The sequence below is a fragment of the Mycteria americana genome, chromosome 4 (genome assembly GCF_035582795.1).
Source record: "Mycteria americana isolate JAX WOST 10 ecotype Jacksonville Zoo and Gardens chromosome 4, USCA_MyAme_1.0, whole genome shotgun sequence".
Classification (NCBI taxonomy): domain Eukaryota; kingdom Metazoa; phylum Chordata; class Aves; order Ciconiiformes; family Ciconiidae; genus Mycteria; species Mycteria americana.
Window position 1 is genome coordinate 57,590,564 of NC_134368.1, and position 17,453 is coordinate 57,608,016.

The 17,453-nt window shown below is 40.9% G+C and overlaps 1 protein-coding gene across 5 annotated transcripts in view; it reads right to left on the reverse strand.

Annotated features, from left to right (window-relative positions):
• The window catches only part of MANBA (mannosidase beta), a 61,768-nt gene that overhangs the window by 38,448 nt on the left and 5,867 nt on the right, over positions 1 to 17,453 (reverse strand). For 4 of the 5 annotated variants that reach the window (XM_075500648.1, XM_075500647.1, XM_075500646.1 and 1 more), the window contains exons 1-5: positions 15,100 to 15,452; positions 6,424 to 6,518; positions 5,826 to 5,931; positions 3,706 to 3,876; positions 962 to 1,085 (exon numbers count right to left, since the gene is read on the reverse strand). In XM_075500648.1, coding sequence (XP_075356763.1) covers positions 962 to 1,085; positions 3,706 to 3,876; positions 5,826 to 5,931; positions 6,424 to 6,518; positions 15,100 to 15,399 — 796 coding nt within the window. In that variant the 5' untranslated portion in view covers positions 15,400 to 15,452. Of the gene's footprint in view, positions 1 to 961; positions 1,086 to 3,705; positions 3,877 to 5,825; positions 5,932 to 6,423; positions 6,519 to 15,099; positions 15,453 to 17,453 lie in introns of those variants that run through there. The other variant, XM_075500649.1, reaches the window with a different exon arrangement.

Sequence of the window (17,453 nt, forward strand, 5' to 3'; positions counted from 1 at the left end):
GGAGGGACCAGAAAAGATTTTTACTGTAACTAAATTTTAGAGAGTACACAGTCTGTGCTGGGGCTTTCCATGGAAATTCCAGTCACGTTAATTCTAGCTAAGACCTGCAGCTATTTCAGGAAGCTTTAAAAGCAGCCAGGGAGTGACGTCTTCCTCTTTTATTCATACACAACAACTCTATTCCCAAGGGCTGAAATTCAACACAGTGCAGAGGACTCACGTGCTAGCCTTTACTTCACTGAAGACTGGGCTCAACAGGCAGTGAAAGAAAGCATGCGGGTGGTCTACAATGGGGCATATTACCGTTTACAGAAAGTTTCATCAGAAAATTAACTACTTTTGCTCAGCTGCAATGAGGAGAGGAAAATCAAAGACCACGTCAAGGGAGGAAACTGGTTAGGTAAGTTAGGCAGCAGGAATGCAAGAGGCTATCCTCTCAAATTGCAGCCTTAACAAATTATCTTTGCCTAGCACGACTGCTCTTCTCTCTCAGACTTCATGTCGTGTCCTGAAAACTCAGCGCTCTTGAAACTCTGCTCACTGTGCATTTGTCTTCCCAACACAAAACGAAATTCCCATAGCAGCTTTGCCTTTGTTTAAATGGAGTTGAGACAGAAGTGAGATGTATTTATTGGGAGTCTTGGTGAAAACACATGCCAATAAAAAATAAATTTTTCAAAACAGGAGAACAGGGGCTAACCTCAGCTATACTACATATATTTCTGCAGTTATTCGTGGATCTTCAAGTGAAAAAAGATTCTGAATTCTAATATTTTTAATCACTATTGTTTGTACTGAAGTACTGTTTCAAGACCTAAAAGGGTATGCTGTGATAAGAACTACACACAAAGTCATAATAAAACAGTAGAACCTTTCCTAAACTGACAGTTAATTGAGCTTAACAATAAAATGGTTTGTATTCCAAAGGTGAAACAACAATGAAAGTAGTAATACAACTTACCAAAGAAAGAAGTCAAAGAAAAGTAAATCAGGTGATAATGGTTATAGGCCTCAATCCTAACATCTTTCCAGATTCCTTGAGTGGGAAAAGAAGGACCCCAGTCCCAACTAAATGAACACTGCTCCTGGAATACAGAATGATTATGTTATAATTGCCTGTTTTTCACACAGACATTGATGCTGTGCCAGAAATAAAAATTATGTGCTATCTAGAAATAAAATATTGCCATGCACTGAAAGAATTTTTCCAATTTCCATAAACCCAGAAGAGCCTACAGTACTTTTTGTCTTATTTCTTGACCAGAACTCTGCTGCTACTACCTATATTATATAAAAAATACAATTCTGTATTAAACATCCATGTACAGCAAAATTTCGTATTAGTGAGAGAGCAAAACACCCCCTAGCCCTCCACTTTAAAAAAAACAGTAAAGATAAAAAAAACAGGCCAGCAGGTTACTCTCAATTCAGTTCTGAATTATCTGTTTGTAACGTCAGTATTTAATTGTATACCTAAAAGACAAAGTAAGCAGAAAACTGGTTACAAATGTTAAAGTATTCTAAAAGAACAATATCAAATTCAAAATCGTGGGTATATCTGAAATACTTTATCCCCTATTTTTTGTTGTAACACCACAGATTAGTACAAGGAAAGAGATGTGTATGTCTGGTGCATTTGTGTAGTTCAGTCATGTTCACTGTTTATCCCCTTTTTATGGTTCTCTTATACAAAAACAAAGGAAACAAAAACATGGTTGAGAAATAGCTTAGTTCTGGTTCTAACATCAGAATAACTGTCAGAATTATAAAATGCTGGTCAGGCAGAGAAGTATCTACACTGCTTTCCATTTAGCTGTTTTCAAACCTGATCAGACCTCTAGTTAGAAATCCCTTGAAGACATCTATTCAGCTTCCCTCCAAGCTTCACACAGCCCCAGCCCCCAAAGCAAATACAATAGATCTCCTTAAAGTCTTGTACAGTGACCTACAGTTCTAAATTTAGAGACTAATAACTTACAGCCGAGGCATACTAATTTTGGCAAACCACACTGCACAAGTCTGGCCTATCCCTTGCATCGCTGGAGTCCGCCTGCCTGCCTATCAAGTTGCAAAAGAGCCTTCCAGGAAGCAAGCACTGTACCTATTTCAAGTGTAAAAACAGGGACAACACATTCTTAGAAAACAAGTCAGATTGAAGTAATTTTCCCTTTATAAAAAGTATACGAATGAATCACTGAGAGATTGTCAGGTTTCACTAATAATATTGCAGAGACCGCTATCAGAATAGTATGTCATAAGAACAATATGCTTGTATCACTGAAGTACATTACCAGTGAAAGGCTTGCGTTTTGCCACAAACTCCTATTAAGATTTAGATTCATTTACTGAACCTCAAATGTGTAAACAGCTCTCCATTACTTTAAGATGGTAAGCAGCCAGCTTACTTTAGCAATGTCCTAGTATGTTTGTTTACTTTTAAATGTGACCGCTGCTGTTGTTGCCATATACTTGGAACTAAAAATGTTTCTGGAAATGTCTGGAGCAGCTTCCAAGTACAGTCAAACAACTTCTTTGAGGACAAGCACTAAGGTACCTTCTTACAAATCTAAAGTTCAGTAAAGCATAAAGTCATTCCTGGCCATTTTTGCTCTATAAATAAGACTACAGCTGTTTAAGTGCCTTCTTCCTTCCAAGCTCCTCCCTGCACTGATTTCAAAGAAACACAGTGGACTCAGAAGAATTAATCCACTTTCTAAAATGTAGTGGAAATAAAAGTAGCAGCAAGTAGTAATAAAGACAACATCTTAATCCCAAAGGATCTTCCCAGAACAACATGGAGTCCATCTTTCCATTAACAAATTTTAAAGGAAATCACATCCAGGTTTAGATTAACAGGATTCCAGTCATTTTTTTGAGGAGGCTCTAAAATGACTTTTTGAAAAGATTAAAAATAATTAATAAGAAAGGCATTTAAGTGGAGACAAATATGTAAAAACACATTTGACAAATGTGTTTGTCAAAAAGACAAATTCCAAAATAAGATCACCTAGCCATTGTCTCTAGCTGCTGCAAAGCTATTAGAAATATGAGATGCTACTCAAATGATAGTTTGCCTTGACTAAGTTTTAACAGCAATGAAGCCATGTCTTAAATCAGAGTTTCTGAGCTTCATTCATTGTATACTACATTGTTGTTTTCACTGAATATGTACTTATAAGTCACACTTCACAATACTGTAATAAGATGAGAACAGGTCCTCTGTTAGATAACACTTCTTGGGACATGCCAGAGCTGCCCAGTATAAATAGCACAGCACAGCACCCTCACAAAGCTGCTTGGCTGAGATTTTTACAGCCTTGGCAATCTACACTGGTATTTGCAAGTACGAACTCTATTGTCAGCATACATTGCTAAACCCACCCAGTGGATCAAAATGTAATGATTACACATTTCCTAATGCTATCCTGCCCTCTTAGCAGCAAGTCTCCTTGCTGACTCCTTGATGAAAACAGCCTTTTAAACATTCTTATCACCTAGATATGAAGCCTAGTCATCTTATGCCTCTTGTATTATCGACATACTAGATTACAGGTTCCTGGGAGGGACAGGAGAAGGAAGCTGCAATGAAAAATATGCCCTACTTATAAAATGACATTGCAGGTTTCAGAATACATCTGTAAGGACAGCACGTGGTGCATTCCTCTTTCCAAGCCTGAAGCCAGAGACAGACAATTCTGCCCCTACCTTTCTGATGAAATTAGCATGGCACTCTCCTTTTTGCACAGGTGGAGGGCACGCCGGGGGGATGCTGTATGCTTTGTGACATCTGCTCTGCTCTGCTGCATATGAAACGGCTGATAAGAAACGGACTTCGACAAAATTGACCTCCTTGATCATGCTGGTAATATCAAAGCTCTAGGTCAAGAAAACAGAACAAAATCATTACAGCACTGACATTTATTTATGAGATTTATAATCACTGTTACATTGGGATTTTAATACCATACATATATTATTCAAAGGCATTTGAACTACAGTCTCAACAGGCTCTGGTTTTGAAGGAAAAGAAAAGCTACTTCTTAAGCTGAAAAAAGAAAATACACATTAACATTCCAGACACAAGGAGATGTTTCTGGGCAAACCACTTTCCTCATACTAAGCCCCCACTGCAGGCTGCAGCACTCTGCTTGCACACAGAAGTGCTTGAAGGATAAGGACAGCAAGAGAATCTTTACCCTCCTTCCTCACTCAGAACTCATCTGCATCTTTAGAAAGACACCTTGTTCCAACTCAGAAAGCCGGTCTATACAGGAGTCCTTCCAACTCACACTGTGCTGCCAGCTTATCTACTGCAAAGCACTGAGCTGCCTTTTGCGTGAATGCTGCAAAGCTGTATTTCATGCCACCTGCACTCTCATCCCCAAAATGTACACATAAACATTCTATTCCAGCACCAAATAAAGCACTTGGGGGCTTCCTCACTGGCTCACAAAATCCCCTTCAGTGTGGCTGGATAGAAGGATAAATGTTCAGTTTCAGAATTATCCTGTGCTATCAAGATAATATGGTTCCAATGGCTAAAACCCATTTCTTCTTCACAGTGTTCATTTGTGACAAGCCAAGTCTTGGCAATTTTTTTCCAACTTGTGAGCAGCCCAGCTAGCATCACTCACATTTGTACCATACAGCAGAAAATTACAAAGCAAATAGCATCCCCCATACAGAGCCTTCACACAGAGTCCTTCCCGCAGATGTAGTTGTCATGTGGAACAGGTGAACAAAGCAGAAGTCTGGGTCACAGTAATCCTAGACTCAGTCTAATACAGTTCACTCTGGCTTTACAGTGAAGGCCATTTCATGAACTGTAACAATCTGAGAAAAAATGAAGTTGCAGAAATAAGGGCAAAATAGTATCACTTCCCAACTCCACAGAGCCTGCTACTGGCAATCCTTTAGATACTCTCCAAATAGTAAATAATTACAATTTCATAAAAGCTCTATGAAATTTCTTATTTCACAGATGGTAAAACTAAGTGACAGAGGAAATAAGTGATTTGTCCCAGGTCACACAGACCCAGGTGGCAGAATCTAGCTCTCATGTCTCGGGCCAGTACCTCTGCAATAAAACCTACTAGAATGGTAAACGCTGAGATATGAAGACACCAGACTTCCTTTGTAATTCAGTTATTCTACTAACATTCTTCCTTTAACTTTTCCTTTTTTGATTCTTTTATGAGAAAAGCAAGGATTGTCCCGTATGCTAGTACCCAGAATAATTTTATATTTTAAAGCTATAAAATTAGTTTGAATGTTTTTGCCACTCTCAAGATCATTCCGTGATGAGTACTCTCATGCTGACATAGGCTAAACCCAAAAACGCAAGACAATGTTATCAAAAGTCCAATATTAAAAATCAAAAACCCTATATAAAAAAAAGCATGGAAACACTTACAAAGCCTTTGCAACCCATGCATTTTCATTTCAGTATTCACATGTAAACCATTCTAATACCAATTAGTAAGCAGATTTACAGCTAATATAACAGATTTAAGTTTACGTTTTCTTGGAGCTGCAACAGATCCCAAGAAGCAAGACTTATATTATTAGCTGAACTGATCCTCTTGCATGGGTCCACTCATTGAGAACAAGACACATTCACCTCTAGATCTGACCCTGCTGCTACTGGAAAGGTAAGTACACTTTTCTTTCTAACAGTTATCCGATTACACATGCAGTCCTCAGGTCAACACTTTCTGCATCCAAGGACCTATTTTTTTGTGTACTTGAATGCACTGACAGTGCTCAGCACAAAAGAGCTTTGAAGAAAAAACAGAAGCACCTTCAGAAACAAACACATTACTTACATATCTGTTGAACATGTTGTCTGTTCTCCCAAGAGTGATATTGTTGATCAGGATCTGTGCAACTGTATCTACTCCCTCGAAAACCAAATTCACTTTCTGCCACTTTCTACAGAAGATAATATACGCATAAAAACCTGTTAGAATACCTAGAGTTAACAACACACTGGACACAGGCAATATAAAAATGTATGTCACCATTATCTTTAGCAGCAGTTGTCTCAACTACCTCCAAAAATGTTTGACTTAGTGTGGCTACATTATATCTTTAAATAGTCAAATTAAGATGACAGCTGAAGTGGCTCAAGTCTGCAACACAGCATGTTCACATACCCACCAGATATCAGATGGGCTAGCTTCCAAGTAATCTAAGTATTATCCTTCCTTAGTTGGCAATTCATAAGTAATTTTTAACAATTAAAAAAAAATAGGAAAAAGAAACTACTGAAGTGTTCTTTAGCAACAGCTTTGCAGCTGCACATTATTGCATAATTTTTTAATTAGATACAAAAGTATTAAGCAGATTTTAGCTGATGGATTACCTAGCAATTCTGCATGAAAGATGGCACAGAACTATTTTAGATATATCTTTACTGCATACCTGACATCAAAAGGAGTTTTGAATGTCTTGCTGTAAGTCCAGTTATCCAGTGAGATCCATCTGTACATCACGTCATTAAATCTATAGTATGGATCCTAATAACAGACCAACAAAAAGAAAATTACAAGACTTATTTAGTAATAGTGGTACTACATGAAATGCATCATAATATCCATTAGATGAGCACTTCTTATTTCAGACAGTCTGCAAATGCAAAATCCACCTCAGTTAGTTAGTCCTGATACTCCTTTTCACCTTTGAAATAATATGTGAAAGCAAAGCTTTGGTAATATTTGACTTTACTTATATAGGTCAAAACCTGTTTGCTATAACCATTCATACTCAAACTAGAGGAGCAGAATTTGTTTTTACATAAGAAATGACTGGGCTGGAAATTAAAAAAAAATCAAGACAGCTTGTGACTTAATGAGAGGAACAGAAACATGATCACTCTCATAATGATGGAGAAAGTAAGACTAATAGGATTTTAAGAAGCAAAGAAACAGCATTTTAGGCCTCTAGGGACAGCAGTGAACAAATCTCTACAGTTTAAAATAATTGCAATTACTCCAGTTGTTTCTTGTCAACCAGGCTTGATGTGGTAAAGCTAAATTAAATTGTTATATTTGGAGGGAGGGAGAAAGAGAAGGAGAAACAACACAATTTGGTTTGTTGTATAAAATTAAATGACTACTTTTGACAATAATGCTGCATTTATACCAAATGTGTTCTTTTCCCTTTAGGCACACTACCCAGGAAGAATAAAGGCACAGTTGGTCTCAGCTATGTTCTCGACCTTTTTGGCTTCATGCTGTACTTACTACCTTATGGTGGGTCACAACGTTCCTCACCTAGGCTGAAGGAATCAGTTATATGGACCTGACAACCCACTGCTGTACACCTCATACAAAGGCAGCAGAAAGGTACAGTGTTACATCCCCATGTCAGACAGTTCAGAGTGCAGGTATCAGGGTCAGTGACTGACAGCTCAGATCAATCCTCTTCAGCAAGGTGCACAGCTGAACTGCTTTCCCAAACCAAAGACCAATCTCTTCTGGACTACATGACTCAAACCCAGCTAAGAGAGAGCGTAGCTGCATTAAGGTTCCCTTTGATACAAGTCTTCTACAGTACCAGCACAGCTGCCCTGAATATCCAGATTCACACTGAAGAAAATCTGCCCAGCTTTTTTTTTTCTTCTTGCTGACGCTCAATTTTTCTCCCCGTTTCAGGAGTCAGTATAGATGCTAATGACACTTCTGGATTTGAAATCTTCTGAAAAACATTGTTTCATATCTCATATCTCTCATACAACTAACAGGCTCAGGCTCTGTAGTATAAACACAAACCTATTTACACAGCAGAGCAAAATCATAACATCTAAGTGACTGTCCTCAGCAGCATAATCTCTTCTGGAGTCCCACAGTGATATAAACATCATTCCTTGAGCCCATACAGAGGGAAATTTGTCACCTTCCCTCTACATGCTATGCTCAATCAATCAAATTTCTTACTACAAGGGAATAAGAGTCAAGAAGGAAAGGTCTTGTTACATCAGTAAAACTGTGACCTCTGTATTGGTAATATAGTGTATTCTCTAAAAGTTAAGTCATCATGAGCTTACCAGAACAATTACTGAATTTTAAGATATCCATACCGTTACTTTTATATGCAAAATGCTTGGGGAATACATCTCAGACTTTTATTAAGATGCAAAATTTCAGGCTAATAAATGCATATTAAAATGCAAAATCTAGGCTCATAAAAGAAACTCCATTAAGATTACTGCATTGAGACAACAAAAGGCAAGCGTCAAATGTCAGAGACCATGAAAATCCACAATATGTAGTTAAAAAGCACATTTTTAACAACTGTCTTGCTTTAACGTTATATACTATTTTATTTTAGGTTATGCTTTGAAAAATGCGCATGTTCAATTTCAATCGTTGCCACTTGTATGTGTGAAATATTTAACAAAAGGCATACGATGCAAGTTGTAAATGCACCATCAACAGCAGAGTGTAAAGCCAGAACCAATTTGGTTAGCAGTCAAACAATCGCCATCAGTGCCTCATCAAAGATCAAGACCCTGCATAAAAGAAACCTGCACGGTTTCTCCATGAAAGCATGGATACCGAGATGTTAATGAAGAAAGATCTGATGTCTGGAGAACACAAAATTGGTTGTCTAGCAGCAGAGAGAAATGTAGGAATGTTTCGTCAGAGGCAGAAATTACATCATCAGATGGGCTCTTACAGCAGTTTACAAACACAGCTGTTTGTTTAAAGCTCTTCAGAAGGTACTGCAGATCCTTTTCCCTGAAGGGGCTTTCTTCTTCTGTATTAGTCTAAAGCCTTCAAACTTCAAGAAATGCATTGACTGCTAAAATATGTGTGATAGAAAGTGCTAATTAGCCCCTTCTGACTTGTATGAATACTGTTTCTTCCTCACAGGTATCCACCTTTTTAGAAGGGAAGCTCCTAGTTCTGCGTACCTCTATATAAAACTTAACAGCTTACTGATATTGCTACATAACTAGTAAAACAGCTTATATATCACACAGAAAAGCTGTTAAATGCTAATAGTAGTTAGTCATTTTAAGCATGACAAATGTTGCATGTTGTAAAATCAATCATGTGGCAATGTTCAAGCAATGCTTTTAAAGCAATTCTCAAGGTTCAGAAAAAATGCATGACCACAACAAAGTCCTGTAAGAAAGGAAAATGACTTCTCCAGTACGCTTGCCGGGTTATTGACTTTTTCATTATTAAATGCAACTGTTTTGAGTGCTGGAAGATGTACCTATAGAAGTCAAATTGTTTGGATTTATCTGAAACAGAACTTCATCCCACATTAAATCAGCTCACATTAAAATTAAAAGTTTATTTCAGAAAACTGGATTAAAAAAGACAATTTTAAAACTCTTAAGGGCACTGGGAGAATTTGAAAGATGGTAGGAAATAGACTGCACATGTATTAAATATACTTCACATTCATTAGCTCAACGTGTTCCTGGAAGCAAGTCATAGAGTGGTGGAGTCACCTACAGCTATTTTTAGATCCCACCAAACATGACACCCTTGCATTTTCCTGCTCCCTGCAATTCGGGGAAAAATTCTAAACCACTCGAGCTCCCTGCCTGTTTGTTCCCTGCTCCCAACTTCAATGCTGTAAGCAAGCAGCAAATCACCTGCTAAGATGAGGTAAAAAGCCCTGTTACAGAGCATCAAAAGGATGCAATTTCCAGTTTGGGTAACAGGACATCAGCAGGACTTCAAAAGCACTGGCAGCACTAAACTGAAGGCATTGCCAAGTGGCCAGGTGGAAACTCCTCCTTGCAATGATTTTAAGGGGATATTGAAAAGCTAAGAGCTTCTTCTGTTAAGCAGGAAACGGATGAGACATGAACACATCAGAAGCAAGGCTCAAAGCCCAAGTGAGCGAGTTGTGCCAGGCACGCCTTGGCCCTGTGAAGGGCCAGCTTCATTCAGGCCCCTGCACAACCAGCAGTCCAGGGGAGCACGGCACAAACACCTGAATGACGCTAGACAGGGTCAGCTGGATCCAGGCGGAAGATCAGCGTGTAATAAAATGAAATGTAATAAGGGGAACAAAAACCAGATTCCTTTGCCTTACCCTACTTTTGTTATGATCTAATTTGAAACTGCCTAGCATGCTCTTCTCTCATAAATCAATTCTGCTGATATTTTATAACATCCACCATAAGAAAATCCTGCTGATGTAACAGATTACCAAAATAAAACTTGCAAGTGATGTTTCATGATTTACAGTTTAATGATTTTGCTGTTGCCAACTTCAGACTGGAAGCTAAATAGTTTAGATACTTATCTATATCCACGCACTCCTTGATATCTCAAGCGATAACCATCAAGACATTTATACAATTTTCAGCAAGCCCAGTTTCACATATTTACAGCTTGAAGTCAAGCTGAACTAACAAGTAGTGATGAATGGATCGTATTCTTGGAATATGAGTTTTGGAAGTTCATCCTAAACTGGTTCATTCTCAGTCGTTACTCTAACAAAGCAGTAAACTGAATGTCACCTTATGCTCAACTATTTCATCAATGAATGCCATAACCTGTTAGAACCACAGGATACCCAATGCAATTGTTACCTGGCTTGCTCTGAAAAATCTAAGTTATGATGAAGTGTCAGAAAATACGCAACAACATATTTTATACAAATGCAGAAGAAGATACAAAAAACCACACTACTATACAGAATTGCAGAAATATCACTTGAGATATATAAGCTTCTGTCTCTTCTAATATATTTTGATATCCAAGTATGACCAAGACCACTGTAACTTTCTGTGCCAAGTGCATGTCCTTGTTGTATAACGGGGCAGAAACTGCAGTGTTATCCAGCCCCTGTATTAGCATCACAGTTGCAGACCCCCCATAACAGTTCTTTACAAATCAAAGTGACAGCTAATAAGACAAAACAGCCTTTCTGTATGAACGCAAACAGCTGGCAGATGAGAAAATCCAGCTACAATAGCCATATTCATCAGAACTGAAATTTTATAGGAGTCACCTGCCAGCAGAAATGGCATCATGCAGTACTTGGACAGTACATGCTAGAGGATGACTATTTCTAGCACAAAGATTTAATGCACAAGTTACCTGCTGATACATCTTGCTTATCAGAACTGTGCCAGAAAGAAAATCCTATGTTGACAGTAGTTAAAAACTAAATCTTCAGGCAAAATGGTTTCTGCAAATCTTCTTTTTCCAGAGATGTAGGGTTAGCAATAGATTTGCTACAAGTTTGTAAAATGTCTGTGCTTATGCCCGACCTTTGCACTAACTTTATTCAAGTGACTATTACCCTTGTTTATTTGTCATAAAATTTTTTAAATTTTACACGTAAATAGTAGTAAGAGCTATGGAGTCCTAATGAAATGCTATTAAAACAACCCACCTGAACACATACTGTGATGCTATCTCCTACCCTTAGAGCTTTTATAGTTAATCCAGCATTTGAACTACCTTGGTTGAACACAGAAAAAACTAAAAAGTATCTTCCCCAAGAGCATTTTCTAAGATGTGTGCATTTGGTGCATTCAGAAAGATGTGTCCATCCAATGGATATTTTATAAGCCAAAAAGTAAAGACATCTCTAGAATGAATGCTGAGAGGATCCAGAGAGATCAGTAAACGAACCCTCCGTGTCAGAGAGATGTCTTTCAACTCAAATGTATAGCCTGCAGAGCAGATTAAAGTAAGGCTACAGACATGCAATCAGCTAGAGCATCCCTGGGAAAAAATAGTTTATCCATCGACCTAAATTTGAAATGAACCACACACTGATAAATAAGTTGCTTGCAGCCTACTCCTGCAATCTAAGCGACGTTTTGCAGACTTAATGTCCAGCAGCTTATTCTTGCTGCCCTCCTTCCCCTCATTTGCGAGATGCCCACTAAGCTATGTTGTTGGAGTAGACACTCTCAAATTTTGTTTTAAATTTCTGTTTTGGGTGCTAACCCATGAAAAATTCCCAAGGATACAGAAGAAAAGGATGCAGTGCTGTTTGCCATTTGCAAATCACACAGAAAAACAGTGCATAGATTTCACTAGGTCACTGAACATATGGGTCTTGCTATCCAGAATAACTTAGTTCCCACCAGCTTTGTTCTCCTATTTCCTGGTACAGCTTCTCAGACCAACCTTCACTTTTGACTACAAGCAGTAAGCTTTTGGATTGATGGTCTAGTGACATTGTCAGTGAGATGAATAAAAATCCTACACTCCACGGCAAAGAGCAAAAGGAACAAATGAAAAAAATACTCAAGACCAAAGCTTTTGTATTTAGGCAACTATAATAAAACTCCTAATTCTACACTTGACACAATCCCAAAAAGGGCTGATTTCCAGAGAAAATGAGCACTGAAGAAATGGAGCAACCAGTGCTCTATGCCTCTAAAATTCAGGCTGTGTGCGTGCTTTTGTATAAATATAGGAATATGATTTTAGGCAGCTGCATTTGAAAACATTTGGTCATAAGCATTTTCACTGCAGTGAAGAAACCTCAGGACAAACAGCTGAGCCACACTTTGCAGCATGAAGCCACACACTGCAATAATGAATTATGTCCTGACTCCCTCCAAAAAACATGGGTTTGCTGCTTTGCAGAATGCTACAACTACAGTGGCAGGGATTGACTACATTTAACACTATCTGTGATAGATCTGAAATCTGCTAAGTCCGCTCCCGTATTTTGATATGCTCTCCACTCTATCTTTTAAACAAGAATGTGATTTTAAAATAATTTAGCTATCCTGGTGCAAATATTTGTGTGAACGCTTCTTTCTGTAAATTGGGCTTTGCTAAATTGAGGAAGAAGGGGTTTAAATTGATCTCTAAGTTACCTGTACACATCTATACATAGAAACAAGTTAGCTCATTCTGAGCTTGGAACTAGCCAGATACCAGCTGGGTCCAGCCCAGAGGTCAAGCAACCACACTAGTGAAGTATTTCGGTTAACTCAGCTCCTCGGCAGACCGTACTAATTCTAACACCACCAACTTGGCAAGTTTCCAGACCACAGCGGGTTCATACCCGGCCATATCAGCACATGTTTGGAGCAAGTTCATACTTGTATTCACGTAAACATGTTCTCAGTGTCCACAACCAACCATCATCAATTTAATTAGCCAAGCACCCATCTACCTATTAGCAACACCCATGCTGCTGGCCAGCAGGCTGACTAAGCTTTCCCGCCTCTATGCAGGCTTGGGATTCTGCCCAGGCACATAGGAGTTCATGATGGCAGCCTCATTTCCAAATATCACACTGCTGCTTAAAATGACAAGAAGTACAAGTCAGTTTACAGCAATGCAGCTAAATTAGCAACCACATTTTCTCACTTCATAGGAGTACTAAATGTGAGTAGTTAAATGCGAGCCTTTCATTACGTCATTATCTTGCGTGCATGAGTCAGTGCATTGGTCACAATTTCTCCTGAATGATTATTCACACTCCTTATAGCAACACCTCCCAGCACAGCCAAACATCTGAGACGTTCAGTTTATCTTATGCACTTTTGCATGGGAGAAACTGGCACAGGTGTCTTCACTGATCCTCCATATATAGTCTACCTGCCTACTGCACTTTTTAAACCTTTAGAAAAGCCGTTTTAAAACCTTAATTGTATATGTTCAAAATGTCACGTCACTTAGCACACAGATGTTGAAACAACAGACCATCATGGCTCAACTTACCCCTTCTGAGTGTATTTACTTTTCCAATGTTGACTATTTCTTTTATCTGGCAATGACACTCTTTGGAATCTATTATTAGTACTGGGATTCCCAACCTATGCCAACACAGAATAATGCTAAAATTATCCTGCCCGAAGCAGAGTCACTTTCTCCTTATACCGCTCTAACTTTAGTCAGAGCAGAGCAGGATAATAATCTAAAGAATAAAAATTAAAGGATAGAAAATATAAAATGCATGAACCCAGAATGTATTTTTAAAATAAATGCTGTACAAGAAACCCAACATTGGGCCCACAATAAATACAATATATACATATGTCTGATATACCCAGACAACGTATGACAGTACCTCACGTTTTCTAGTACAGCAGTGTATTTATCAGCTTTATAGATGATTTTGTTAACTTCACTATGTTTTATTTCTTTTCCTTGTTCCAGGCACACATTTCACTTTCCACATATTCCCTTTTAAAAACGCATCTTATTTTAATGATGACTCAGTTGGTGCCATGTTTCTTGCTGGGTCTGAGTGACAAGAAGCTTATGCTGGTATCAGGGTAAACTTTGCTACCAATCTACAGCTGCAGTTTTGATAATTTGTCCCAGAAAGCGGTCACTGTATCTTCAGAAATCTAAAAACTAAAAGAGGCAATTGTAAACAGAAGCAGCAAAGCTTCTTAAAAGCTTTAAGGCAGGAACTAGTCCTTTAAATGTAAGAGTTTTACTCCTGTTTGAGAATATACTTCCCTTAGGCAGCATGGGAGTATACAATCTTAACTGTTCCAATGTGCTCTGCAAGTGTTAAAAGGGATTTTTAATGGACTGAAATGCCTGAAATCCCTAGACTTCTTGCATCAACAAGTCAAACTTCAACAGGGCAGGTTTAGCTTTTCATTCTTTTGAGGTAATATTGTAGGTAAACATGACTTACATGCTGCGATGACATTCTAGATATCTGGTGTCAGCACCTTGGTTCCATGTCAAAACCACAGAATCTCACACACTGCAGAGCACGGGCTTGCGTTTGTATCCCCAGCCCAACTTGGGACTGCTCTGCCGTGGATAACCTCCAGTTACCCACCTGAGGATGCTGCAGCCACCAAACCCTTTCGAGGGGCTAAGTCCGACTGCTGCACCAGCAATGCTAGTGAAACCCGCAGTGGTTGAGGCAGCCCCCGGGACAGAGTGGTGTTTCGGGGGGTGAGGGGGTCGCCTCTAACCATGCTTCTGGAGATCTCACACGGGGGAGCTGGATTTTTTCCTTTGTGGCAGGCTGCCCACTTCGGAGCGGCACGGCGGGTGCGAGGCCACCACAGCGCAGCGCCCTGCCTGGCTCTCCCCACCGCGCCTCGGGCACGGCCCCACCGCCGGGGCGCCGCCAAGGGCGGGGGGGCCGGGCGAGGTGTGCCGGCGCGCCTGCCTTCCCTACCTGGATGAGGCCCCGGCGGTGCAGGGCGGTATGCACGCAGCCCGGCACCTCCCCTCGGAGCACCACCGAGCCGTTCCCGTTGCCCAGCCGCCAGCTCCCCCGCAGGCTGTGCACCTCCGGGCCGCCCGCGGCCGAGGAGCCGGCCCGGCCCGCAGCCGCCACCAGCAGCAACAGCAGCGGCGCAGCTCGGCCCATGGCGGCGCCCGCCCACCCCCCAGACAGCCGGCATGGCCGCCGGGAGGAGCGGGCGGGCGGCCCGGGTGGAGCGGCGGCCCCGCGCCGCGGCCGCCTCACCGCCATGGCCCGCGGAGATGCTGCTGCGGGACGACGGACGGACGGACGGACGGACAGACGGATGGGGGCGGGGGGGACACGGGGACGGGGGACGGGTGCCTGCAGCCGCCGGCGACCCAGCCACGTCCTCAGAGGGCTGGGGCGGCGCTTCGGGCCCTTAGCGGCCGGGGGCGGGGCACGCGCGCGTCTCCTCCCGCCACCCGTTAACGGCTCCTCGGGGCCGGGGGCCGGTCAGCGGTCCCGCTGCAGGGGGGGAAGGAAAGATGGCGCTGCAGAGGACGAGCCACGGAGGATTTCCAGTCAGCTGGAGAGCGGCTTTCCCCCCGCCGCGGGCAGCTGAGCGCAGCCGGCGTTGGACGTCCGTGACAGCAAGCGAGGGGGCCGAGACCGCTTTCCCGCCCCCTCCGCGGCTAAAGCGGTGATGGGTGCTTGCACAACCCCCCTGCCCAAGCGACTATTCAAGGAAGTGGGCACAATGTGAGGATAGAAACGCTTACCGAGCAGGGCGTTCACGTTAACAGCAGAAGAAAGAAAATAAAGTGTGTTTTTTTGCTCCAAGAAGAGGCACAGTGGAACATTGATAACAGGAGCAGTTATAAAGTTACAAATATTTCAGATGTAGCACATTTACTTAGAGCTCTAGAAAACTGCAGTGAAGTGGGAGGAATGAGGAGGAGCTGCAACAACACTGCAACAGGTACTTTCAGTATTGGCTCCCTCAAGTCTTGAGATTTTATATGGCCTCAGACTTCCACCTCCTTTTTCCCATAAAATTAGAGGCGTATAAAACCAGAACAATCATCATGAACATCTCATAAAAAAGTACTCTGTTTCTCATAAAGCAGTGCTAGCACTGTTGCTGTGGATTTTGTTTATAGAAGTGGAGTACGTTCATCTGCAAAGGAGCAGAAGGGTCAGCTCCAAAGAAACAACCTGAAGTATGATTTCCAGACCACACCGTAGCTTTCCTGCGTGCCCTTGCTAGCTTAATCCCTTCATTCACAGCCCAAAACCAGGAATTAAAGCAACAAGTTCTCAAATGGCTCAGTGGAAGGAGTGAAAGGCAATCAGTGGCCTGAGCTACTCACTCTCTCAGGGGTAGCCAGCCACCCTACTTCATGCTCTGTTTCCACTGAGCCACGATGCAGAGGGGCCTAGATCACCTCCCTGAACTGGAGACGTTTCACACTGTGGCATGGTTGCACTTTGCCTAGCTGTTCCTCCAGCTAAAGCTGTACAGCAGGTGGAAAGCAGCTGTGCAATTCACTGAATCTCATTTCACAACATAGAAAAGCACTCAGACTTCAAAGACTCTCGCAATTGCAAGAGGTACTAGCCACGTACCTGCCGAAGGTTGTGACAGCACAAACCAGAAGAGTATCTAAGAACTTTCAAGACTAGATTCCCTGTATGCCTGCTCAGCTGTGAGCAGATTAGAAAGCAGTTGGTTTGCTTTTCTTTGGATACAACTGACTTTATTCCCTCATACAGCTCAACATAAAATTGAAAATGCTCATTTCAGCAGCCACTCCATGATCCCAGGTTATGATTTGTAGCATTTTGGGGGAGGTTTTGTTTTTTTGGGGTTTTTTTTTTTTTTTGTGGTGGTGGTGGTTTTTTTTTGTTGTTTATTCTTAAAGCATAGTTGATTAAATGAATGTTCCATTTGGATTTGTGTAATTTTTACTTCATTTATGAACTAGGTCAGAATCTTGATCAGGCAGGTAATTTGCTGTCTCAGAATACACTTGAGGGAGAAGGTGAAATATGCTTAAAAACCATAAAATCTTGCAAATTCCTTTAAAGCAGTAATGCTACCGGTAGTGTCACTTATCTTCCTGTTACTATATAATTTTTTTTCTCTTAACAGAAGAGTCAGGTCACTGTGCATGAAGAAAGCAAAAGAAAGCAAAGAAAGCAAACTACTAACTGCATGTAGATGCATACACGTGATTCTCCACAGAAATGCAACCAACCAATAGCATTCAAAGAAACCCCAATTAACTGCAGGACTTTATTCAGTTTTTCCATTTCTGTCCTTATGTTTTCTTATTGTCTAT